The sequence below is a fragment of the Numida meleagris genome, chromosome 12, assembly GCF_002078875.1.
Source record: "Numida meleagris isolate 19003 breed g44 Domestic line chromosome 12, NumMel1.0, whole genome shotgun sequence".
Classification (NCBI taxonomy): Eukaryota; Metazoa; Chordata; class Aves; order Galliformes; family Numididae; genus Numida; species Numida meleagris.
The window spans coordinates 2,575,100-2,601,718 of NC_034420.1; the positions used below are offsets into that span (position 1 = coordinate 2,575,100).

The 26,619-nt window shown below is 54.3% G+C and overlaps 2 protein-coding genes across 2 annotated transcripts in view; both read right to left on the reverse strand.

Moving 5' to 3' along the window:
- Positions 1-296, reverse strand: part of NPM1 (nucleophosmin) — an 11,406-nt gene extending 11,110 nt beyond the window's left edge. Inside the window, exon 1 of the mRNA XM_021410507.1 lies at positions 140-296. Coding sequence (XP_021266182.1) covers positions 140-203 — 64 coding nt within the window. The 5' untranslated portion in view covers positions 204-296. The remainder of the gene's footprint in view (positions 1-139) is intronic.
- On the reverse strand, positions 24,790-26,619 carry TLX3 (T-cell leukemia homeobox 3; the record flags this gene model as incomplete). Its single annotated transcript, XM_021410842.1, has 3 exons — positions 24,790-25,042; positions 26,024-26,267; positions 26,355-26,619. Coding segments are annotated over 3 exons (720 nt in total), but the record flags the coding sequence as incomplete, so codon positions are not given.

The window sequence follows — 26,619 nt, forward strand, 5'->3', positions numbered from 1 at the left end:
CCCGCTGCCGCCCGACGGGAAGCCCCTCCGGGCCGCGGCCCCGCCGGCCGCCTCCACCGTGCTCCGCGGCCCGAGCGCGGACGGGAGGAGCCGGGAGAAGGGGAGGGGGGGGGCAGGAGCGCGGGGCCGAGCTCGTTACCGAAGAGGAAGGTCTGCGGACGCAGCGGGCCCATGCTCTCCATGTCCATGGCGCTGTCCTCCATCTTCTCGGCCTGCTCGCGCGGGAGGAGCTGCACGGGATGCGGCGCTGCGGGCGGACGCGCACTAAAGGAAGCCCCGCACCCGCCCCCCTCCCAGATATAGCCCGCGCACTCTCGCGAGATCCTCGGGCCGGACACGCCCCCGCTGCCCCGCTACCGCGCACGCGCCATGCCGCCCATTCCCGCCGCGCGCGCCCGCCTGGAGGGTCGTGAGCGCGGCCCTCGGTGCCCACGGCTGAGGCGGTCACAAAATGGAGGCGGCCGCGCGAGAGGGTGCTGGCGCTGACGTCTCTCCGTTCATTTGCAGTGTGTCATTCATATTCCTCATATCTGCGTTCGTATTCAAAAAGTAGGAAGCGGTTCTGTTACCAAAAAGGAGACAAGTCACGTGGTGCCCAAATGCATCTTAGCTGCCCGCGTGTGGCATTCACCTTTCTCGCCCCCCACAAAACTCACCCTCAGTTTGAAGCACAGTGCGACTGCACGTGTCCAACCCAGCGTATTTTGCGGTGCAATGTCTGATGTTTTGGTGCAATACATGATGGGTGATGTGAGCTGCAGCTGACCGGAACGCATCCCCCTGCAATCCTGCTAACTTGAAAGCAGATGTCTGCTGAGTTTTGTCGAGTGGATTGCCACCAGCTAACTAAAATACAGGCACAACAAAGCTGACGTCTGTAAGCCATGCAGAGGGACAAATAGTGCTGCTTGACATGTGGGTGAGGATGGGGGATTTCGGCCTGTGTATGGGAATAACCACCCCATAGGTGTCATGTCAGAGCAGCTCTGCACTCCATTTTGAGCCTGGTTGCAGCTCCTGTGGTAGCTCTGGTAATGGCTGCATTCCTCCAACGGGCACTTACTGGGCACCGTGTGTTTGGGACCATCGTCTCTCTGGAAAACGCACTCATGACAGAAAAAGTAACTACGCTGGGACAAAGCCTGCAAGCCAGGTGCTGGGCTGATGGCAGCTCCTGCCGGGAGCAGGGAAGAGGCAGAGGGAGCACAGAGACTTCTGCTGGTACAGTGGGTGTGGGCACTGCATTTCAGCCCCTGTGCTGTACATATTTCCCTTCACACACGCTCCGTCAGAAGCAGAGTCATCCCACCTGTACCTGTGTCACCTAGCGTTCCCTGACATTGCTCATTCATGCCCCACAGTCACATTTTCTAAGCAGAGCAGCTTTTGCCGCTAGGTGTGACAAACCATGAATAACACGAGGAAACTGGAGGTCAAAAGAGAGCATAAGTGTAATAGAATAGCTCATTACTTTATCCTGGAAATGCAGAATTACCTAAAATACCACAAATCTGTACAAGGAAGGATTAACTTAATGAATCTGCATGTACCACAACCTGCATCTGTTTTCCATTACAATGCCAAATCTAAGAGCTTGATAAAAGACATTTTTAACTTCAAGGGGGAAAAAGTAAAGATGGGTGTGTGTTGCTCCGTGTGAATGGCAAGAGCAAGCACCTAACTCTATTATCTCATTCACTGCCCACTGGGAGATAAATGCCAAACAAAATCAGGGGTACGCAGTTTCTTTAAATTGGTAACAAAGCCAGACGGGTGTGGAAAGACCAGAAACCTCAGGGGTGGAAAGTTCCAAGGACAATATAAGCTGTTCTGCGTCTTTCCCAAGCTCCTGGTGCTAGGCCACAGCAGTCCTCTTCGTGACTTTTGCAGGCAGAACTGCCACACCAAAGATGCAGAGCTGCCACTCCATGGTCATAGTGAAGGAGGCTGCAGCTGTGTGCATGTACACTCGCTCACATAAAGCCAACAGGAGCATATAGCTGCTCGTCAAACCACCCCAACGCGTGCTCCACGCGGCCCTCAGCACAGCTTGCATTTGCAGGAGTCCACCCAGCCCTGTCAAAGGGAAGCGGTGCAGCCACAGCATGTTCCTCTTCATACTGAGTCACTTTTAATTCAATTACAGTCTTCCATTACCGAGGAAATAAATGTGGGAGGAAACAAAGGACAGACACAGAGAAGCAAAACAGGGGTAGCAAGTAGGAGATATATGCTTACTGCATCTCATTTGGCTCCATGGGGCTTTAGAAGGACTGTCATATATCATGACATTTATTATTTCTGCCATGTACTAGGATGAGAAGTCCATTACAATATCGATCATTTTACTCTGCTCAACTCTATGCCATCTAATATTCAACATAGCTGAAAAAGCTTACAAGTGATTTAGAAATAGCTGCACTGGGAAAACTGAGGAAGAAATCGGAGTCAACATGGTTTCCCTTAATGGAATTCTCTTTCTAGTAAGCTTTTACAGAAGTTAGGAAATTGTATTTCAAACACGGTTAAAGCCACAGCATGGTTGCAGACAAGCTATCAGAAGTTACAGACAGAATAAAGATTTCCTATGCAATCTTAATTTGCATGCTGACATGATGACACAACCTTCAGCTGCGTTGCTGTCATGTACCCCTCCATAGCGCTCCTCCTCCTTTCTCCAGTCAACAATTCCTCCCCAAGAGAACTCCAGGAGAAATTCTTAAAAGGCATCAGAACACTTACCCTTCCTCAACATCAGAAATAACACCTACAAACCTGAAAATCCAGGTGTTTCCATTGAACCTGGAGCAACTGCAATGAGCAGGCTGGGTGACACAGGTGATGCGAGCTGCTGTCACCAGGAAACTGCTAGCAATACCTGGTGGCAGGGCATTCCAGCACTGCAGCAGTAGGGACTGAGCTGTCCTGCAGCCATAGATCCTCTCAGCCTCACCTCCTTACTGCCGTCTTTGAATCCTCTGATCCTGCCATGGGTGGCACTAGGAGTTTTCTTCATCCTCTGTTAGTATACAGTCTGTTCCATCCAGGCCTCGCCTGTAGCACATTATTTATGCAGAGCAGCCCAAGGCCTGCATCAGAAGGTCCTTCAGCACTGGAGAAAGCCGCGCGCTGGAGGGAAGCCAAGGGCAGCTGACGACCAAGCCTGCATGCTAATGGCAGCATCTGCTGCTGCTGCTCCATCTCTTCTGAAGCCTCACGTTTGCTTCCAAGGGATCCACTGTGTGTCAGGGCCCCATTTCAGAGATCTACATCTAAAATGGAGGAATGACAGACAAGGATGTCCACAAAGAAGGTACTCAGGTATCACAAAGTTACACAGATAGATTATACCCAGCATTAGCCTCACAACAGTAAAATTTGAGCTCACCTTAAAGTTTATCCTTACTCATTTATTAAATGCCCTAAAAGCTGTACCAATGTGTACAGAGACTAAACATTTGGTATGAATGATCAAGCCTTGAGCATGAGATAACTAGCTCAAAGTCATAAATAACACGACCAACACCTGAATTAAGGTTCATTTAAATAAAAAGGAATCAAAACATTTAAACAGCACTTCTTCCAAGCTCAAGATTGGTGCATCCCTAAGAGTAGGAAATCGGAGAAGGGAGGCAGGAGACATGCATGGATGAGCAAGGAGCTCATGGATAAGATCAAAGGCAAGAAGAAGGTCTGTGAAACGTGGAAGAAGGGTCTGTCTTCTTGGGAGGAGTATAGGAGTGTTGTCAGGGCCTGCAGGGAAGCTATGAGGAAGGCTAAAGCTCACCTGGAGCTGAAGCTGGCAAAGGAGATAAAGAATAATAAGAAGGGTTTTTTAAAGTATGTTAACAGTAAAAGGAAGACTAGGGATAACGTGGGTCCCCTGCTGAACGAGGGAGGTGTCCTGGTAACGGGATGCTGAAAAGGCGGAGATGCTGAACGCCTTATTTGCATCGGTCTTCGCTTCAAAGACTGCCCCTTGGGACTCTGGGACCCTGGAGGGAAGAGAGAGAGGCCGGGAAATGGAGAGCTTCCCTCTGGTTGAGGAGGGGGTGGTCCAGGAGCATCTGGGTGAGATCAATGTGCACAAATCCATGGGCTCCAATGGGATGCATCTACATGTGCTGAGGGAGCTGGCAGAGGTGACTGCTGAAGTGCTCTCTATCATTTTTGACAGGTCTTGGAGAACAGGAGAGGTGCCTGAACACTGGAGGATAGCCAGTGTCACTCCAGTCTTCAAAAAGGGAAGGAGGAGGATCCGGGGAACTACAGGCCACTCAGTCTCATCTCTGTCCCTGGAAAGGTGATGGAACAGCTTGTTCTAGATGCCATCTCCAGGCAATTGGAAGAGAAGAAGGTCATCAGGAATAGTCAGCATGGATTCACCACAGGAAAATTGTGCTCGACCAACTGGTAGCCTTCTATGATGGCATCACCAGCTGGGTAGATGGGGGAAGAGCAGTGGATGTCGTCTACCTTGACTTCAGCAAGGCTTTTGATACTGTCTCCCATGACATCCTGATAATGAAGCTGAGTAAGTGTGGGATAGATGAGTGGACAGTGAGGTGGGTGGAGAACTGGGGTGCATTAAAATGAGTGTGGCCAGCAGGTCAAGGGTGGTGATCTTCCCCCTCTACTCTGCCCTGGTCAAGCCTCTCCTGGAGTACTGTGTCCAGTTCTGGGCTCCCTGGTACAAAGAGGACAGGGATCTCCTAGAGAGAGTCCAGCAGAGGGCCACAAAGATGATAAAGGGCCTGGAGCATCTCCCCTGTGAGGAAGGGCTGAGTGACCTGGGTCTGTTCAGCCTTGAGAAAAGAAGACTCAGAGGTGATCTTATTAATGTTTATAAATATCTTAAGTGTGGGAGTCAAAGGGACATGGCCAACCTCTTTTCAGCATTCTGTGGGGACAGGACAAGGGGAAAGGCCACAAACTGAAGCATAGGAAGTTCCGCACCAATGTGTGAAGGAACTTTTTCACAGTGAGGGTGGCAGAGCACTGCGACAGGCTGCCCAGGGAGGTTGTGGATTCTCCTTCTCCGGAGATATTCAAGACTCTACCTGTGCAGCCTGCTGTAGGTGGCCAGCTTTGCCGGGATGCTGGACTCAGTGATCTCTGGAGGTCCCTTCCAACCCCTACAATTCTGTGATTCTGTGATCCTTGAAAACTGTAGTTAGCTTTTGTGCCTGCAGCCAAGGTTCAGATGTGGCTCTGCTCATGCCCAGATGGATTGTATCTGCCTAGATCTCTGCTGGTTGTTTGCAGTGCTAAGTAGTACAAGCTGGATTCTTGCAGTAACTTGGATCGTAACAACAATTCACGGATTATCATGTGTGCTAGGGTCAGGGCCCCAGGTGTCACAGGAGCTAGATGCTGAGTACGTGGGTTAGCATGGGCATACTCTGGGGAAGGGAGGGGGAAGAAAACGTGGGTGTAAGGAAGATGCTTCTTCCAGTGAGTTATATGGCCCTGATGCAGGGATGAGCAGAAAGAGCTGTCTCTTTCCTTACCTGCCTTCATATTGGACATGAGTTAGAGCCACACCTTGAAAGAGAGCAGGGAAAATCTGTGTACCAGGTACAATTCAAAGGCAAATAGTATCCATCCCAAACTTTTTCACCTGCCTTGCCAATATTCAGGCCAGTCCTTACCAAATGAGGGTCTCTGGTCTTTAAATAGGGTATAAACAGAATTCTCACAAGTCAGTATGTGGTGTACTTGGTGCTGCTTTACAGCAAGCTTTTTGATCCAGGATCCTATCAGTGCTCCCAGTTGCTGTCTCCTCCCCAGAAGCCATGGCCGTGAGGCATGCATTATGTACAGATTGCTCCTCCACCTGCAGTCTTCTGGATTTTTTGTCTGGAAAAAAAATGACCCTAAAAGTCTAGGCATGTTCTGTGCCCTGCTAGTCCCAAAGGTGAGACCACCTCCCAGCAGAAGTGGCAAAAGTTTGGATTTGATGGGGCTGTGATGTGTCAGGCAGGAATATGGCAGTGAGGAGCTCACCAGGCCATGCACAGGTAAAGCTGGCAAGGCAGAGCCACACTCCAGCCACCAAACACCCTTGCCCCATTAAGGGGTCTGCAATGCCTCCCACTGGGTTATCATTTGCTGCTGTGCACCACTGCTGTATCTGCTGCCAGCTGCCAACACTCCTCTGCTCATTAAACCAATGAACCTGGTCCTGAAGTGATGCTCCACATCGGTGCAGGTGTGCACGAACTCCCCTGACCACGGCATCAGTCAGTGACCAAGGCCACAGAAAGGGGAGGGAATAGATGGCACTAAAGCAGCCTGTTCTGGTTGTCATTTTTCACTGCTACTTCTTCCACTTCAGCTTTACAATAACCTCCACTGCTTCCACGGGTTCTGGGAAAGGTGGAACTAAAGTTGTGAGGTGGGCCCACAGCATGCACATGTCTGGTTCCTGAGCTTCCTGTGTTAGATGCACTCCATCTCTATAGCTCCTCCAGTGTCAGGGCCCCAAGAACAGGCCCATCTGCTGTTTGAGAGGCACGTAGGGTGCTGTCAGTCCAACACCATGTTGGGCCCATGCTCTGGGTGTGAGCTTCAGGAGGGAGATTTCATCCTCTCCAAGCTGTCTGTTCTCATAGCAAGATCAACAGCACCACCTAGTGACCCCACAGCAGCTGCTGCTACCGGCCTGCCTCATCCTGCATTTCATGCATTGCTCCAGGTCTCCCAGGTGAGGTTTCCCTGACTCTTCCCACCTACAGCACTGATGCTCGAGGGTTACTTAGCAGAAGGTATTGCACGGTGGAGGCCGGGAGCACTCAGCCATAGTCCTCCATGCTGGGATGAGGTGATCCAAATCACAGACCAAGAGACTGAGCTGTGTGCCAGGCCCCGTTTGGCTCAGTGAGAGCATTTTCTGCACAACTCACAGTTTCCACATTCAAACTAAACCTCTCCAGGAAAGAAATAATCCCTCCTTATTCATCCTTTGGTTCTCTCCTAGGCTTGACCTTGCCCACATGTTTAAGCCATGCAAAGCAGGGACCTCAAGCACATCAGTCAGAGTCCATGCTTTGTTCTCCAACTCCCACTGGTACACAAAGGTGATAATATAGATGTCAAGAGAGTCAAAAGAATGGTCAGCATTCTCCCTGCTGTCCCAGCTTAGAGCAACAGGCAGCCCCACATCTCAAGCATGCGACGAGTTCCTAATTTCTTCACCATCCCAGTTCCTGCCCCACTGCAAGGGGCAGAAAATATCATGAGGTCACTGTATGTGCATAGGGTACAGCTGCATCTTCCATAGGTAGCAATAGTCCTGTGCTGTGAAAATAAAACAGCGTAAGGGGCAATTCGGTGACGAGAAGCATGGAGGCTGAGACAGCTGCCTGCTGTCCCACTGACAGAAGAGATAGAAGGTCAGAAAGTGAAGCTTGTAGGTGGCAGATTAAAAAGGAAAAAAAAGGAGTCAGATCTTCACACAGGGTGAGCTGTGGAAGTGGCAGCCAGAGGATGCTGGGGACATCAGAACCTTACCTGTGTTGGACATGCTCATGGGAAAAGAAAAATCAGTTAAGGGAGAGCAGAGAGCAGACTCTGGCCCAAGAAGTCCTTGAAGTGCTTGGGGAGATACGCAAAAGAACACAGTACTCCCTTTACTAGAAAAAGGATTTCCAGCTTCCTCAGGAAAAAGAAAAAAAAGAGGGGATTTTAAAATAGCTCTCAGTTCTTTCCAAATTTGAAGTCTGAGCGCAGACAGCAGCCTCACAACAAGAGCTCCCATCTGTCTCGTATGGCACGTTTCAGGCTTTGCTCTCTATTTGCAAATCTCTGACAAGTTGCCGCTGAGCTCTCTGCCTCTCCTGCCAACGTCTTCACTTTGTTTTGTTAACTAAAATTGTTAACTGGCCTGACACAACCAGATGTACTGCACGCATCTGAGCGGCTTCCTGCAGGTCCCATCAATTTCATTTACCTTGGTTGCGGTGCCTTTTAACATTTAATTACAAAGCAGTGCTCTTCAGTCACTTTACTTATCACCTGCCATTTCTGTCACCTCAGCAAGAGCCCGGAGTCCCTCTGGCTCCTTTGCCAGCAGGGTGTAGAAGCAGGAAGGATTGCCCTAGGTGCCTCGTTAATAGCGAGCTGCTAACAGATCAATTAGCCCTTGGCACTCCCAGCATTAGCATCACCCACATGCTGCCCACTTGCAGGTTGTGACTCGTGTACATTCCCATTCCTATCTATCAGGCATGCCTGGCACATGGCAGGGACATCTCCCATGTCCTGAACACTGCCCACGGCACAGGGCTGCGCTGGAGCTGAGCAGAGGACCAGGTGCCTGAGCTCGGCAGGATCCACGAGTTTCGCAGTAACATCTCTCTTTCATGGTCATCGCAGCATCCACCAACAGGCTGTGTCAGGCCCAAGACAAATGGAAGCTCTCATCAGCTGCAAATCTACAAGGTACAGGTTGGCTGTCCAGGAGCACAAGGCCAACTGAGGGACTCTCAGGCTCCTTACACCTGGCATGCCTACTTGCCACCTGCTGCCAGAGCCTGAGGTCTCTGCGGAGCTGCAGTGCTGCTGCTGCTCCTCCCTACAGCACCGAAGAGTGCCCCTGGTTCGCAGAGCCCCGCTGGTCTTGTTTTACAACAAATCCACCCAAATCAGTGGAGATAGAGCAAGGACTATTTTGGTTCATCTTTTCTTGTTAATGCTCCGGAAAGCACAGATCCACCCTGCCCCCATGCTGGCTCGCTCTGAGGTGTCACCACCAAGACAAGCCGCATCCCAGATCCCTCAAGGACCCGTGCTCCAGGCATCTTTCCCATCAGTGACAACACAAATCCATTTTTGCTGCAGCTTTAGGCTCCGATTTCGCCATCAGATGGGCAGGACCCTTAGCTAACAGCTGGGAAGCCTGAGGGCTCTCGGGGCACTCGATAAGTCCATGTCCGTGCGGTGGGTGTGGGATCAGGGCTCGCGTTAGGATGCGATGCCCTCTTGTAGGAGCGCGAGGCAGCAGGCAGGTGCGTGCGGGCCGTGTCAGAGCAGCTGTGCACTGTGCACTGGAGGTGTCCGTACACGAGAGGGCACTGTGAAATTACGGATGGCGAAAGGAAAATTGATCAAGTCGGTGGAGCTGGGGAAAGTCCTCGGCGGGGAGAAGGGATGGAAGCTGCAAACAACGAATTCGAACCTTCACACCGCCGAGTAAGGGTGACTGGAATATTCAAACCTGTAAAGAAGGGGCTGCATTGGAGAGACAGATTATTTTGCTCGCTAAATGTTTTTGAAGTCTTAAAACCAGCAGCAGTCCTTGCGGTGTTTAAGTTTTGGCTTGATCTGCCTTTCTTTTAGGGAGGTTTAATTTAAAGGCAAATTTGCTGGGGTCAAAACCCATCTAATCCACATTGAATCTGACTTTAGTGCACCCTGAGCTGTTGTAGAGCCTGCCTACACCTCTCTGCAAACCCCACACTTCACAGTGCCATTATCCTTCCTGGTAAGATGAGGGCACCAAAATCACGCAAGGAATTCCTTCGGGTGAAATCCCTGTGGTCTCTGAGCAGCCCTGAATGACCAAATCCCACAGGGCTGCGATGGCTGCACCCTGGCAATCTTGCCTCCAGACAGCAAAATCAGATACGCACAGGGGCAGATTAGCTCTGGAAAGCCCCAAACGCTCCCCGGGGACACATCGCATCGCCGCTCTCTGCTCTGCGGGTGGATTTCTCCTCTCGCTGCACACGCAGCATCCTACACCCACTGTTAGTAGGATCCTGCCTGTACCTAACATCCCGACCGGGCGACAGAGGAAAGGGGACAGACACCACCAGGCCTGCCCCACACGATGAGCTCTGTGGGGTGTGAGGAGCTGCCTGGAGGAGCAGGTTCCTGGGGAGGGAATCCTGGAGGCGCAGGTACCTCTGCAAGTCACTCGGAGGATCCCAGTTCAATAATGGAGAGCCAGATAATAGCATTTGAACACTATCTTCTCCAATTCAATTGTATTGACTTATTGCCTGTCCAATGAAGCCATCAAGTGTACAAAATGGTTAATCTTTTTTTTTTCTTTTTTTTTTTTTTTTCCTGCTGTCATCTCAGAGGAGCGAAGCTGTAATCGCTAATCCATGCAAGTGCAAGGGGAATACCCGACTGTTCAAGGCAGGTGCTACGGTGTGCTTGTGCAAATCTCAGCCTGTTTCGGCATGGGGCAGGGGAAGGATAAAAGCCCTTCCCACAGGAGAAGCTGCCCCACTGGAATATTTGAGGTTTACAGACCCCTCTGGCATTGCCACGCTGCCCCAAGCTCCGGGACCGGGCACAGCTCCCAGCAGGAGACAGGACGAGGTCAGCCCCTGCCGCTCTGCTGTTCTGCAGGATGGCAAGCAGCAGGATGCAGCAGCAGCAGTGCGTCCCGTGCTTCCTGCCACCCCACACCCAGCTGCAGCAATGCTGGGCTCCAGCACACCACCAGTACTGGGGCCAGCGATGCCCGTCTGCCTTGCACTGCTCATCCCCCTACAAGTAATGTTGCGTCCTCGCAGCAGAGCTCCAGCAGGCAGAGGTTGGTTGCTGGAAGCACAGTGCTGGGTCCCGCGCTGGCAACTGGGAGAGAGGGAAAGCGATTTCTTTAGAAGAAAAAAAAAAGTATTTTCTTTCAAAATGTACATTTGCAATTAAAGGCTAAGTATGCTGTATCTTTTATTAATGATGTGGGATAACGAGGCATTTTAGAGGTCTCTTTTGTTGCGATGATTTTTTGGAGGAGGGGAAGGAATTGAAATGGAAAGCTTAACACTTATAATTTCAAAAATTCGGCTTATATTTTAGGTTCTGGTAACATGCAATTACAGGCACTTAGAAAGAATTCCCTTTTTTATACTATGCCCTAGAGCATAAAATTAAGAGGCCAATTCAGGCTTTGTACTGCTTTCAGAGGCAGTTTGCTTCAGCATAGATCAACATGGAGACTGACTGTCGCCTTTCTATTGAATTAGGTCTATATTTTTGACAAGTATGGCAGCAGTATCATCACTTTAATCACCAACAATCCATTGTGTCTCTTTACGCTAATAAATAAAACATTCTGCGTTAAATATTTCCCAGTAAGCGCTTGAAGACCTGCAATCACCACTCCTTCTATATGTTCCCAAGTAAAATAATACAATGGTAATAAAATCAAATGATGTCTACGAGTTTTATAGACAACTAATAGCAGTTATTGCAAAGTGCACATCAGATACCAATTGAAGGTTACATTTCTCTTTAATACAATATAGCATGCATATTTCACTAACTGTCTCTGTATATCAAATGAATTAAACAGCTATGATATAGGTCAAAACCTGAGTTCTTCAGGAGAGGCCTCTGGGCTGCAGGGCTTCGCTGGAGCTGTGAGTTACCAGCGGGAGCCTGAGGAGCCACGGATGAAAAATGTTGGAAAATCACACAAAGTTAGTTAAATATTGCCAAGGAAGCCTCCTGCCCTCCCCAGCCAGGCTGCACCCTCCCAGGAGCTGTGCTGGAGGGGCTGCTGCTGCCAGGAGCCTCCCAAACCTCCCCAGAAACAGCTGGGAGGGAGCTCATAGCGCAGCCCATCACCCGGCCTCTGTTCTGGAGCAATACGCTGGTCTGGGACCGAAACAGAGCCAGAAAGCGGGGATTTAGGTCTTGGGAGAAACGCAGCCATCGGAGCCCGAGAGTCACCCTAAAGAAATCCTTGCTCGGCTCCAGAGCGGCTCGTCAGGGGATTTCTCCCATCCCCGTTACTAATATACCTAATATATTCTGGGCCCCGCCTCAGCCAACACGGATTGTAAAGCATTCCTCTAATCCCCTCAACAATACCCTTCCCCAAACCTTTTTTCTATCTTAATTAGATATTCTATCCCTTTGGTTTAAAATAGTATTTAATTTCACTTAATGATTTCAACAAAAAATATTAGGATTCCCCAAACAGACATGTTCCTTCTGAATTCTCTCATTCTTTTTTCAAGGGCTTCAGTTTCATCTTTTTGTTGCTTTGTCAAAACACAGCTAATTGACTGTCCTAAAAGTACAATTTTGGTAATTTCTCTCAATGAAGCATCGCCGCCTCCTCTATTAGCACTGCCTAATTGGACTTTGAATCCCCAGCCGGTGACTTCACCCATGCTATGGGCCCAAATCACTGCAACAGTAAATATCAGCATTCCAGTTAAATGTAGGTTGGCTCACATTCCCCCAAAATTGGCTTTCTGCTCCTTGGAGTACAATCTGATGTAATATTACATTAACCATGGGTTTTGGGTTTTTTTTTGTTGTTGTTGTTTTCTTTTTGAGGGGAATTGAGGGAAACGAGGGGGAGCGGAGCGGAGCAGCACTGCAAGCGGTGTGAAGGGGCTGGTGGGGTGAGAGCTGTGGGGCTGCTGGGAGCCCATGGCCTCCTGGCCTTGCAGCCTCCAATCCCAGCTGGCCCAGAGGACCCGGCTGCAGGGAGCACCTGGCTGTGGGACTGGGCATCAGGACCCCACGTGCCCCATCCATCACTCAGAGGGGGATCCCCACCACTGGCCGTTCCTCACCCCGGCTCCTCCGCCTCCAAAATTCATGGCACATGGCTTGCAGCCCTGGAAACCCTGGGCACACGGTGCCAGCCCTGCCACGCAGCACGCAGCAGCAAATCGCCCGCGGCATTATCTGCAGCGGCTCTAATTATCCTCCAGCATCTGCTATTAAAGCACAAGCGTCAGGCCAAGCTGCAGGGAGAAAGCAGAAACAGAACTGCTCGCTGATGCCTGTAACCAGCACCGAAGGCATATAACTCTGCTAATTGCTAATTGCAAGGAGCGGCGGCGGTGCTGCAGGGCTGCCCAGAGCTGCCCGGAGCTGCTCGCCTCCCTGTGGGGTCTGTGGGGGCACTGGGCCCCCTCGTGCCTTCCCTCAGATGGGACCCCCTTGGAGCTGGGACCCCGTCGTGCCACATCAGCAAGGGAGGAGTGAGCTGCAGGCGTGAGCAGGAGCTGGGAGTGGGGCAGAGCTCCCTGTGTGCCACACTGTGCCCCTCGGCTCTGCAGCAGGACCCTCCAGGGCTGGGGGGAGCACCTGAGCTCCTGCCCCATCCCGCTGCATGCAGAGCAGGCTGAGTGCTGCTGGCAGCCCGGTGAGCCCACACGTCCCCACATATGCCCACAGCCCCCGGCTCCTCCTGCAGCCCAACACAGGCCAAGATGCTGCACCGCTCCTCTCTGCTCTCCCTCCTCCCTCGCTGCCGGCAAGCACGCCGGCGATAAATGTTTTCTTGTAAACATGCCATAGATGGAAGTAGGAGCCAACGAGATGGAGATGCCAGGAGCTTTTTGTCTTAGTGATTTAGTTTCTTATTAGAACATGCTACTGGGAAAGAAAAGATATCACTGATAAGACTGACATTAGAGCCAGCCAGTGAAATTAAACCCCCCCAGACCGGCCTGGCCCTTTCCTTGTCAGCACGGAGCACAGGTTCCTGCCGAACTGGTGCTTTCAGGTGCTCATAAATGCTGGGGACAGAACTTTCCAGAGAAGGAGGGGCAGTCTGATAGTGACAGGACAAAGGGGAATGGCTTTAAATTAAAAGAGAGGAGATTTAGGTCAGATGTTAGGAAGAAATGTTTTACTCAGAGGCCCTGGCACTGCTGCCCAGACTGCTGTGGGTGCCCCATCCCAGAGGCATCCAGGGCCAGGCTGGGTGGCATCCTGCACAGCCTGATCTGACTCGTGGCAACTCCGTCCATAGCAGCAGGTTGGAGCTGGATGATCTGCAAGGTCCCCTCCAACCCAGGCCATTCCATGACTGCACGATTCCATGATGTGAGCTGCCCGGGCTGGGGCAGAGCAGCGTGCCATGCCCACAAGGCCTCAGCGGCAGTGCTGGGCTGGAAGGGCCTATGGGCACTTTTACTTCTCCCAGGACTGTGGCTCTGGGTGGTGCTGGGAAGGAGAGCTCAGAGCAGCACAGCGAGCTCCTCCCGTCCCAGCCCTCGTGCACCCTCCAGCAGCCCCAGTGTGTGTGCGCCACACGCCTCGCACACGCGTTGCACGCGTTAGCAGAACAGCAGCCAGCAGGCAGATCTTAACGGGAAAAGTTAAACCTCTTTACGCGGTGCAGCAAAGATACCTTGTGCGGTCATTAAGAAGTGATTAGCTTATCTAAGGAATAACAGCCCCGGCCCTGTCAGGCCGGCACACAAACACTAAAAAGAGCAGGGATCAGATATCGCATTAGGCTAATTACAAAGAGAAGGAGAGACAAGCAGAAGCACAAAATAGCCATGTGGACAGCATTTTGCTGGATTTTCTCCTTGCACAGGAAAGGCCAAACACATTCTGCAAGAGAGAAATGTAGAGATTAACAAATTCCTCTCCTGGCCTCATTGCTTTAGCAGCACGGGCTCGGAGCAGCGAGCGCACACATCCCAGCCCTGGCTGCGGCCGAAGGGCTCGGGTGGAAGGAGCCCCATGCTCTGCCCACGTCAGCAGGGGACAGGACCCCCCAGACGAGTGCTGCAGCCAGGAACATCCGAGCCCTGCCGAGGGAGGAGGTGGTTTTCCATTTTTAACACTTGTATCCTTTCTAAAGCTTTTCTTTGCCAAAGCCTGATATTAATAATGATGGCAGATCCTATTTTCCTTGAGGTAATGCCAATTTTAATGCTTTTTTTTTTTTTTACATAACTGTAGTATTATTGAGGAACAAGTAGTAAGTGATAGATACTTTAATGTAATATGAGTCAATATGTATTTATATGCTCTTTATGACTTAATCAATATTGCTGCATTAGCAAGAATAAATACGGTGTTTCCTTTTCTGGCCTTGGGAAGAACAAATGAGGAAAGTCACATCACAAAGTTTAGGAATGAATAAAGATCTGCGTTTCGCAGACAATTCAGAAAACCTCTGACATTCATTTGTTCTCTGGCAGCAGCAGCAGGAGGCTCAGCCTGCGGCCCTGCTGCTTCTTGATCCCACATCTTCCCAAGAGATACTCAGAAGGAAATGGGCCCCAGCGCAGAGTCCGTGTCCATCGTGACATCCCAAATTTTGGGACAGAGAGCTTTGTGCACTGAGCAAGGAAGGTTTTGCTGCTGAGGAGCACGAGGAGCCCTCAGCTCACATCACACCATGCTTCTCCTGCAAGCACCCTGGTGCCCAAGCAAAAGGGAATAGAGAATTGGAATCCACTCACCTCTGCCAAAACTACTGATGGTGACAGGCATGGAACATCCTTCTATAATGGGCAGGAGATTTTCCATCAATTACTTGTTCATACAGAAAACAAACTCCGCGTGAAAGTCAAAGGGAAAAGCAATGTGTGTTTGCACATTGTCCTCTTGATAGCAGGACCGAGGTATGCCTTACTGGAGGGCCACTGCCCCAGCCAGTGCACGGGAGAAGCCCAGCGAGATGTCCTCGTGCACACCCTGCACGCTCACCCCATGACAGCCCCGGGCTCAGCACGCCCACCAGGGATGCTGCTCCCTGCCTTGCCCCAGGGAACTCCGCTCCCGACCCGTCACACCCTGCGTGACCCCGCTCCCACCAGTGTGACCGGTTACCTGCAGGCTGCAGACCGCCCCACCGTGCTCCTGATGGGCAGAGGAAGCACGAGCCAGCACCTGCACACTGCGTTTGGGCAGCTTGATGGGGTAATGGACACGGTCAGCTTCTCATGTGGGCTTTGGATATTCCCAAACCACACCTGAAGAGGGAAGCTCACTCCTGGCAGTGCTGCTGGAGGCCAAACCCAGGAGAAAACAAACACGCCAACACACCACAGTGCTTGCTCATGCCCCAGGGTCCCAAAGCAACGTGCATTCCTGGTAGGAACTCCAAGAACAGCAGCACTAGGATGCTGTGATTCACTCCTGGGTGACACGGAGCATCCACCGCCGCTCCCTGCTCGTGGCCTGCCCTCCTGGACGCGGCGAGCAGCGTGCGGAGCGGTGCCGCTCAGAGAACGGCGCAGGAAAGCAGCTCGCAGCGCTGCTCTTCTAACGGCACTCAGGGCAGCTCGAGCTCCACGCTGGGAGGCTGCTGATTCCCACAGCCCGTGACCCAGCTGCTATCCAGTGCCACCGCTTTGCCCCCTCCCCCCCGATTTCTTCTGCCTGCTGCGGGGTCAGAGCGCGGCGACCACACCTGGGGGCACGCTGGGGTGCAGCGAAGCCGACGTTCTGCTCCGTCCCAGGCTGGGGGAGCTCGGCTCCGCGTGTTTGTTTGTAACAGATTGCTGCTGCCACCGCTCAGACCTTTTCCTGTTGCGATCGTTAGAACTTTTAGCCGGATCATAAATCTTTTAGTAACGTTTGGTATTATACTAATTAAAACTGCTCCGTATATGTATTATTAATTTCTCCGGCGCTTCTTGCGAGGGTGACACTTTTAGCTGGCTTAGCAGAATGCACCACAGTAAATAAGGAGAAACTCATTTCCAGGCAATTAGGCTTGCAGAAAAATAAGTTTCTTAATGGAGGGCACAATCATTACAAATTTTACCTAAATAAACAGGGTTTCTTAATGGTAACTCTTCAAGCTAAGTAAACAGATTGGTGTGCTAATGTCCTAAGCAATACTTAAATGTAACTGTTTAATAAATTGGTAAATTACTCATTTCATCTTAGAACAAAATGGTAATACCGTAGTAATAACCTAGTATATATTCTGTAAATATGAAGCATTATCACTTTAGCTCTGAAGAAATCACCGCAGCGATATGTCAGCATTGATCTAAAACTGCAGCATTTTATCTCAAGTTTATTACCCATTTTTGAGAATCGCTGAGATTTTCAGAGCATAATGGCAATAAAAGAAGAATTTAAAAAGCGCTTAAATGTGCATAAGTTAATCAGAGGTATCCTCGGGGGGAAAAGGAAATTTGGTAAAACATGAATTATAAGCATCATTTAAACTTACTTTGGACACTAGAGATAATAAATGGCACCATAATTTAGAAATAGCTTTTAACATCAATGACTGTAAGTAGCACTTTACTGTTCATAAGAATTGCAAAGCAACGGTGCTGAGGCCAATTTTATTAGCCATTTTTTTCTTTATAAAAGCAATCCAACCATTTCCAAACGGCGCAGACAGGAACAAGAGTTACGCGTTAATATGCAAAATGCATTTCGGTTTCGGTTTGTTGTTGTTGTTGTTGTTTTTAAATAGCCGGCAATAAATTTACCAAAAGACACAGTCCGGGGACAATTGAATGATCGTTTAAGAAGAATAAAGCTCCTTCAGAGCTCGCGTGTTTGGGAGAAGCGGATCAGAGAGGAGAGGAGAATCGCCGCCTCCGCAGCTCGGGAGGCACCAAATCTTTTCGAATTTCGGTATTTTAATGATTTTGCTCCCGGCCACGTTAGCGTCACCGGGCCCTACCAAGGGCTGCCCACGCAGCCCCCCCAGTTTGCCCAGTGTCTGCGGCGTGGCACGGACGCAGGGGAGAGGGGCGGGATGCCCGCGCTGCTGCTGGGCGCTGGGAACAAAGGGAAAGCCCCGGGCTGAACGAAGCTCCGCTTCTGATGCAAGAATCCGAAATGCAAACAAAACCTCATCAAGCAAACAAGTGTGCCACCAATTCCAATGGCTGGAAGCTAAAATGATGCAGAACCAAGCCAAAAAGTGGGAGCACGAGATCTGTTTTTACTGGGGCTGTGACACTGCCGTTGAGAATCGCTTCTCCAGCACGAGGAACGCTCCACGAGACCGGCTCGCTTTTTACGTGACAGATCTTAGCTCAAATAAGCTTTTCCTGGGGAGAGATGTGCTCATGTACACTGCATTAGGATGAACTCATCACGGGACAGCTGTTTTTTAATTTGCTCTTCGTAACGGAAGGCAAATCCCGAAAAATCTCTGGGTGATTTTTTCAAGCGCTCTCGCCGTTATCCTCAGGGGATACCTCTGAGCGCCGCGGGTCGGTACCAGGCAGCATCTGACGTGGGCTGGGGGAGACGTGGCCACGCAGAAACACCCGGAGAGCCCCGCTGCAGTGCCCCACGGGCCGGGAAACCCCCTGCATCAGTGCACCCCAGCGGCGGGACCCCCGTGCCCCACTCTGCTCCCTTGCTGTGGCCATCCCAGCTCCCAGCCCCGGGGGCGAGGGCCGCTCAGCCAGAAGCGCTGCCTGCGAGCTAGCTCCCAGCTCCTGCTGCCTGCAGCATGCTCGCCTGTCAGTCTAGACAAGCGTTTGCACACGCAATCAGGAAAAGCAAACGCATGCAGTTATGAAGATGAAAACTCCAACCAGAAACGTGCGCGGAAGCATTTGGCACCGGGCAGGACTGGTAAATCGTCCCCACGAGCCAGATTCTGCGTAAATCAGCACGGCTCTGCAAAGGCTCCGTCCCAGCGCACCGGCCCTTATCGCAGAGCAGCAGCCGTGCGGCACGCGTCGGCCGTGTGCTCCCTGTGCCACCCCAACCCGACCCGGCCCCAGAGCTGGCACTTACGGGAGGGAGGAACGCGTCTGTGGGGCTCTCCCGAGCTATGGAGGACCGGAGCTGCTAGGGCTGTTCTGAATGGGCTCTGGCCCCTCCGCCAGCCCTCTCCGTGGCACGAGCACTGGTGGGGCCGGTGCCCATTGCCCCGTGCCCGCTCCCCGTGGCGGTGGGCCCTGCTGTGCCCTGATGCCACGCGGGGACACCAGCCTGGCAGCGGAGCAACCCGTGCCCAGCAGGCTCCGGAAGAGCTACAGGTGTGGGATTTGTTTTGGCTGCTCTGCTCTGTCCTCATCTGTTTCCATCCATCTCAGCATCAGTTCAGCCGGGGCACCAGAAACTGTCTGAAAACAGATCTTTTTTTTAAAACAAAGGAAAATATCCCATTGCTCTCTGAGCAAGCACAACCCGTGAGCCCTACCTGCGGGCTGCGTGCTGCCACCCCTCTCCAGGCCCACGTGGAGCACCAGGGGAGCGGTGGCTGAGCAGGTGGCAGTGCGAGCAGCCCCCAGCTGCCACCCCGCGCTGTCAGCCCGCGCTAGTGTCACCGGGCACAGATGGTGCCGGGCAGCCCCTGCCACACGTGCCCGCCGTGCCCAGCGGCTGCCTGCAGGCTGCTGGGAGCCGTGCTGGGGGCATGCTGCCATCGGAGGGGCTCCCTGTGCTTCCCCCCCCGCTCCCTTTGCTATCCGTGTGGCTGTGCTTGCTCTGCTCCACAGGATTTTTGAGCCATCCTTCACGTGGCTAGCATGCTTGCTGCCTTCTGCTTTGCGTGGTGGCACAGTGGCTTTGCCGTGGAGCAGCCCCAGTACAACGTGCACAGGAATTGACCCCTCCCTGCCCCTCTGCATGGGCTCACACTGAACTATTTCCATTTCTAAGGCCATGCCTGCCTGCTTTGCTCACGCACCAGCAATACGTTTTCCATTAGGGCAGCTGTCCCCTCGTGCTGCTCCCCACAGCACTCCCGCACGCCATGCACCCACTGCCAGCCCCCACCTGAGCTGCAGTGACCCCGTGCAGAAGAACAGGGGCTGGGAGTGTGTAGTTTGTAGCTGGGACACTGCAGACTGAGAGTGATGAGCAGACGGGAGCACGACACGATGGGCAGAACGGAGGCAGGGTCCCCATTTTTCCATGTGAAGCGGTGAAGAGTGATTTGTGCTGGGTGCCACCGGAGCTGCAGCCCCTGAGGGACCGCGGGACTGCTCTGGGCAGCATGAGGAATATACCAGCTGCTTCCTGGCAGTGATAGGCACATTTGGCTGCCCATGAGAAAGTTGGACGTGTTGGTGCTGGAGAAGGTCTTCCCTCCACCAGGAGGGATGTCGGGGTGTGCTATATGGGGCAGGCTGCAGGTTCCATCCCAGGAGCTGCCTGGGCAGCCGTCAGCCTGCAGCATTTGAAGCACGGTCCCAGCGCGAGGAAGGACGTGGGCTGTTTTACTTTCCCCGCCCTTTTCAGGACCTGGGGAAGGCAGTGAGAAGGGCACAGTGGTTTTGCTCCACCCCTGTGAGGCAGAGCCGTGTCCTTTCCCCTGTAAGCGCTTGGCTGAGACATAAATGGAGAAGGGCAACTTCACAGAGGTCGATGCTGGAAAGACAGGGCATGACGAGGCAGGAAAAAAACCCAAAACCTAGAACACTTCAGTTTCTACACTTGATTAAGTCAGAGCAGGGTGATGCTGCAGATCTCAACAAATGCCCTGTGCATGCTTTTTCCTCACCTCCTCGCCTTACCCAGGCGCTCCGAAGCATTTCAGCCTGGGAAGGGTGCGGGTGTGATCCCCTCGTGCCCGTGGGCTGCGCACAGCAGTGGCTGCAGCAGCCAGCTCCCATTTGCAGGCTCTATCCTGGCAGCAGCAGGCAGCAGCCCCTCACCTCCTGCTGACCCAAGGGCCACGTCCCAGCTCAGCGCATTCCTGACCAACCCTCTGAGGACACGGGAACCTCCAGGGCCGCACGCTGCAGCCGGTGCCATGCACGCCAGCTGCCGCAGCGAGGCCGCGGAGCTCCCAGCCCATTCCTGCTCCCCACCGTGCGGGCTGCTCTCAGAAGCAATCAGCATCGCAGCCTCCTCTGGAAGACACGGAGAAATCCCAGCACAGGTGTGAGCAAGCAGCATGGTGCGCAGGAGCACGGGTTTGGGAGAAGCTACGGCCCGGGCTGCAGGGCTGCACCCTTCTGTCCTGGTTTTGTCTATGGGAACCAAGGAGGGACGAGCTGCCCACAAGGCTGTGCACACAGCCACCAGCAGCGTACAGCCCTGCCAGAACCGGCCCAGCCGTGCCTGCCCCACATTACCCCTAATGGGAACAGCGTGCGGATGGACGAGGGAGAACCTAATGCCTTTATATGATAGCACCGATTAAGTACTCGGGGTCGTGTCCTCAGCTGATGTAAAGTAGATGAGATACACAGAGCTTAATGGATCTCCGCACCCCAGCGAGCAGCCGGCCCTCTCGCTCCGTTAAAGCCTCGCAGACCCTCAGCAGCCCCCGTGTTTAACCCCTCCGTCCCTCAGCCACGAGCTCTGTTAATTATCCTTCCTTTTCCAAGTTCGGGTTCGCCGCTCTATCTGAAGAGCCGCTGCCCTCACCCAGGTGGGGAATGGTGCAGCGGTGCGGAGCAGAGGGCAGGGAGCTGAGCTTGGGGCTGCGGGCACCCGGAGTAGTGCACAGAGCCCTGCAGCCCCCTCTGCCCTTCCCACCCGGTCCCCAGCGGAGCGGCTGAGCTGGTGATGAGCACCGGATTACATGGCAATTAAAACAGTATTTTTGCAAACATAGATAAATTGACTCTCGCATTAAAGCGTGGCTCCCTCGGCCCGCAGCGGGCACACAGATGGCTCTTTTTGCCCTCTGTATGTGGATGGAATAAGGAACGTTCAGTGCATTTCTGTGACAAGAAGGAGTCGAGGCAGCGAGCTGTACGGAGCTGGGGAGGGAAATGCGTGGCAGCAGCCTATGGACACAAATGTTCTGAACAAGGAATGCAATATGGACAGCCCTTACAGACACCGTTCTCACGCAATAACTTAAACAGTGAGGATTACTACTTGGGGAAATAAAAGACAACATAACTTTGAAACTTGAAAAGCTCTTCCTTCGTTGTAATCAATTGCAATAATCCATGTCAGTGATTTAGATGAAGATCAACTTTACCTTTCTTTGCTGATGACACAAAACTAAGAGCAATAAAAAACTTAAGTGCATTTGCGCACAACTAATGGATTGGATGTGGCATGTGCCAATGGAAGTCGCTATGTATAATGCAGCACATACTGGATGCCAAATTAATGGGATCATTTGGGCATTCTGGAACACTTGTGGCACCGGGCTGAAGTCATCTAAGGAGCCTGGCAAGGGTTCGTGACCTTCCATTTGCAAAAGCCTGCAGAAGCCTTGCAGTGCTGGAGGCAGAGCAGCACTGCCCGGCTGCTGTTTGCTCCCAGCACAAAGAGGACAGGCTGGACACGGCTGTGCCTGGTGTCCCTAACAGAACACGCGCACAGAAACGTGGGCTCAGCACCACATCAGGATGTGCTCTGCCAGCTCAGGGGGAGCAGCCCAGGAGCTCTCTGGGGTGAGCCATGGCCCCACAGCTGCTCCTCACAGTGGTGGCGATGGCTGCGGCGCGGAAATGCACACGTCAGGGGGAATTCGTGTGCATGGGGAGGTGTAAATCTCAGTATTATTTATGTTAGCTACAGATAAGCTAAATTTTGGCCCAGCTGAGCGAAACACCTTGGTAAAGCGGGGCTCTGAATACTGTGCAGTTTGCGTGTTTACCAGGGCTGTGCTTCCATCGCTGAGTGGAAAGGAGAGCCAATAACCCATTGATGTTAAGGCTCATTTAGGAAAAGGATTGCCTGTACGGATCTATCTGATCGTCGTGCATTACTCCGTAACACCAAATACCCGGGGCACAAAATAATGCTGAGTGATGCAAATTCTGCAGCCATTTTCATACAGAGAAGGCCATGCCGTGCACACGGGTGTTCCGAGGGGCTGGGGCTGGAAGTGGGCTTGGGGGGCTCTAAGGATGTCTGCATGGCTCCGGCTGAGTCCCACACTGTACCTCTGTGCACCGTACAGAAAACCACCCGCACGCACCGCTCAGCAAAGTTTAAGCCATCTGCTCGGAGCCGGGTCCTGCTGACAACTCAGCAATCCTCCACTTTCCCATCCCTATCCAGCGATGGGTTTGACCACGGGTTTCCCTGGGCTTAAAGCTTCTGAAAAGAAAGGAACACAAACACTATCTGTGCTTCCCGGGTGCACACGCGGACACGTACCCGTTCAGATTGCTTAGGAAAAAGCCTCCAGCCGCTGAGAATCATCACTTTTGTAGCAGCATCAAACACCGAGGTACCCAACCCCGCTTGGTGGGATGCGGGGAACCTTGCCCCAGCCCACACTGCCCCACGGCCACGCACACCTGGGCACAGGGTGCGGACGGGGCCCCTGCGGGGTCAGCACCGCCAGCGCACCCCAAAGGGCCCTCTGAGCACGGGCACCGCGTCCCCCAGGGTTGTGCTCCTTGGGAACACTGGACGCCCGCTGGGAGCATCACTGTGCTATCCCGCACGGCTCCGCTCCGCCGAGGGACGGCCCTCCCGAAGGCGCAGTGCAGGCTGTTGTGCGGCGCTGCCACGGCGGAGCCGGGCTGACAGGGACGGCCGCGGTCACCCACAGCGAGGGCAACGCAGCGCGTCCATCTCCGCTGGCGTTCCCTGCTGCTGCTCGGAACACAGGTGCAGATTTCCTGCACGGAGCTGCACCCCCAGCAGCCGCTCACGTCTCGTCCTCAAACGAAAAGGGGACGAGAAACAAACCCCCCACCCCGGCCCCAGCCCCCGGCTCCCTGCGCACAGCGCTGCGGCTGCTGGGCCGGGCTGGAGGCCGCCGCTTCGCGAGGCCCTCGGGGAAGGTGGGGGCCCGAGCGGACCCCCCCACCGCTGTCCCACGGTGGGGCCGAGCCCGTCCTCCCGGCGCTGCTGGCTGCGGGGCTGTGAGCGCTGCGTGGCTCCGCGCCGGCTGCTCTGCTGCGTGCCCCAGGGCTGCGGTGTGCGGCGGTACCGCGCTCAGCGCGCCCAGCTCCGGCCCTATTTGTTTGGGAAAAATCGGGAACACGTAAGCGTACGGCCACGGACCGCTCGGACAGCCGAGAGCAGCGCTGCCTTCAAACAGCGCTGACCGCTGACACGGAACACCGAGCACACGGGTACCGGCGCCCGGCCCCAAGCACCGCGCGGAGCTCAGCCCGTTCCCTTCCCCGCGGAGTTTCCCCTCCCGGGCCCTCGGACCCCCCCGGCAGGAGCCGTCCCGGAGCCGCGGCGGTGCGTTCCGCAGCCCCCGCCGCCGGGTCGACATTTCCTCGGCGTCGGTTTTATCGCCCCGTCCCCGCCGGGCGCTTCCCCTCGGTCGGCGTTTTCCATCGCGGCCGCGCGGCCCCGCGTTCCGAGCGGCACCGCCGGGGACGGGCTCGGTCCCGACCCGCAAAGCGAGCGCGGGGCGAAGCGGGAGGAACGCTACCGACCCCCCCTCGAACGGCGACCGATGTCCCCTTCCCGCACGGCCGCTCCGCGCTACCAATGCCGTTTGGGGCCCTTCCCCGCACCCGCAGCGCGGCGCGACTTTCGTTCGTTAAGAAAAAAATACATAGAGATGTCGTAAAAAAATAAAATAAAATAAGAGCAACGAAAACCCAACAGCCAAAAGGCGAAGTCCCGAGCGCAGCCCCGCGGGTCCCACCGCGGCTGTGCGCGGCCCGGCGCGGAGCGGAGACGCCTCTGTAAAGAAACCGTTTATTTACACGTCTCGACAAGTACAAAGTATTATACACGGGCCGTGCCAACCCCCAGTCTTCGTTATGGTGAACCGTAAGGCGCTTTCTCTAGAGCCGGTGCGAGCAGGTGCGGAGCGGGGCCGTGCGCGGAGCTCGGGGCGGGACGGGGCGGGCGGCCCCGGGGCATCGCGGGGAGCGGCGGCCGCCACCGACCGCGCCCGGAGCGGAGCGAGGCGGCCCCGGCTGCGCTCGGCCCCTCCGCTCGGGGACCTCTTCTCGAGCCCGTCCTCAGAACGGGGAAAAAATGAAAAATAATAATAAGAAGGAAAACGGCCTTTCGTTCCAAAGCCAACGCAAAACGCCTACGTCCGGATTTCGATATAAATAATCGAGGGTTTATATAATTCCGTATTCATAGTGCCCAAAATCTCGATGCATAAATAAATTAAATTATTAACACTTCTTACAAAAAGGAACCCCTCGCCCTCCGAGCGGGACCCCGGCCCCGCGCTGCCGGCCCCGGCCCGGCCCTGCCCCTGAGCGCGGGGGGGTGCGCGGGGCTCCGCGGGCGCCGCGCGTCCGCTTCGGGCCGGGGCCGCGCTCAGACGAGGGAGGTGACCGGCGGGATCTTGGCGCTCTCCTCCTCCCAGGGCTGCAGGTTCTGCAGCGCGAACAGCGACGAGTTGTGCAGGCACAGCGGGTCGGGCTGGATCGACTCGTTGAGCGACTTCTGGAAGGCGTCGTGCTGCAGCTGCAGCATCAGCCGGCTCGCCTGCTGCCGCTCGGCCTCCCGCTCCTCCGCCGTCTGCCGCCTGCGGGCACGGGGCACAGCTCAGCGCTCAGCGCTCAGCGCACCCGGCGGGACGGGACGGGACAGGATGGGACGGGACCCCGCGCTGCGCCACGCGGCTCCGCCGGGAGAACGCGGCCCGGGAGGCAGCAGGGCGGCCCGGCGGCTCGGCTGGGGAAGCTCCGTCGTTCTGCGGCTCGTGCTCCCTTTCCCGATGAATCCCTCGTTTTCCGGGTAACTCCCTCCAGTCTCCCTAACGATCCTCTCCGGTCTTCCCCAGTAGTTCAATCAATTTTCCCCAATAGTTCAACCAATTTTCCCCAGCAATTCAGCCAGTTTTCCCCAATAATTCAACCCGTTTTCCCAACAGTTAATCCATTTCCACGCTCACTCCCCCAATTTTCCCACTACTTCCCCTATTTTTCCCAGTAGTTCATCAGTTTATCCTAACGCTTAATCCGATTTTCACACCACCTCCCTCAGTTTTCCCAACAATTCTCCTAACTTCCCAGTATTTCTCCCCATTTTCCCAATAGTTGCCTGATTTTTCACAGCCGCTCCTCCATTTTTCCCAATAATTTATCCAATTTTCCCAATAACTCCCGTGATTTCCCAATAGTTCTCTCAATTTTCCCAGTAATACCCTCAATTTTTCCGACGCATCCCTCATTTTTCACAATAATTCCTCCTGCCGTCCCAACGATTTACCAATTTTCCCAGCAAATCCCCCAGTTCCCTTAATAATTCTCCCGATTTTCTCACCACCACCCGTTTTTCACCACAACTCGTTCCCCTTTCCCATCAGTTCCCCTCACTCCCTAACGATTCCCTCGATGTAACCCGGGGATGCCCCGTTTTTCCCAGCGATCCCTCCAATTTTCGCACGCACCTACCGATCTTCCCACCGCCGCCCCAGTTTCCCCCCGGCTCGCCCCGGTTCCCGGCCATTCCCGCACACCCGCTCCCCGCCGGGGCCGCCCGCTCCGCTCCGCTCCGCACTCACCGCCACTTCGTGCGCCGGTTCTGGAACCACGTCTTCACCTGCGCGTCCGTCATCTTCAGGGACTTGGCCAGGGCCGCGCGCTCGGCCGACGCGAGGTACTTCTGCCGGTGGAAGCGCTTCTCCAGCTCGCAGATCTGCACGCGGGAGAAGGACGTGCGCGGCTTCTTGCGCTTCGGCGGGGTGCGGTTCTGGTACGGGTGCCCGATGCGCCGCGTCACCGTGAAGGGCGTCAGCGCGGCCGCGGCTGCACACGGGGGGAAGCGCACGGTCAGCGCGGCCGCTCCGTGCCCGACGGAGCCCCCCGCCCGCCCGCCCGCCGCGCCGCGCCTACCCGTGAAGCGCTCCTTGACGAAGCGGCGGCTGCTCTCCATCCAGGGGAAGCTGAGCCCGCCCAGGCCGGGCACGGCGGGGATGGCGCTGGGCACGGGCGGCGGCACGGCGCCGGGGATGGGCCGGTGCGCGGGGACGCGGATCACGCCGCCGGGCGCCAGGCTCAGGTTGACGCCGTACGGCCCCGACTCCTCGAAGGGCGCGGCGATGGCCGGGAAGGGGCCCGGCAGCGCGGGGTAGGGAGCGCCGCCGCGGGGGCCGCCCAG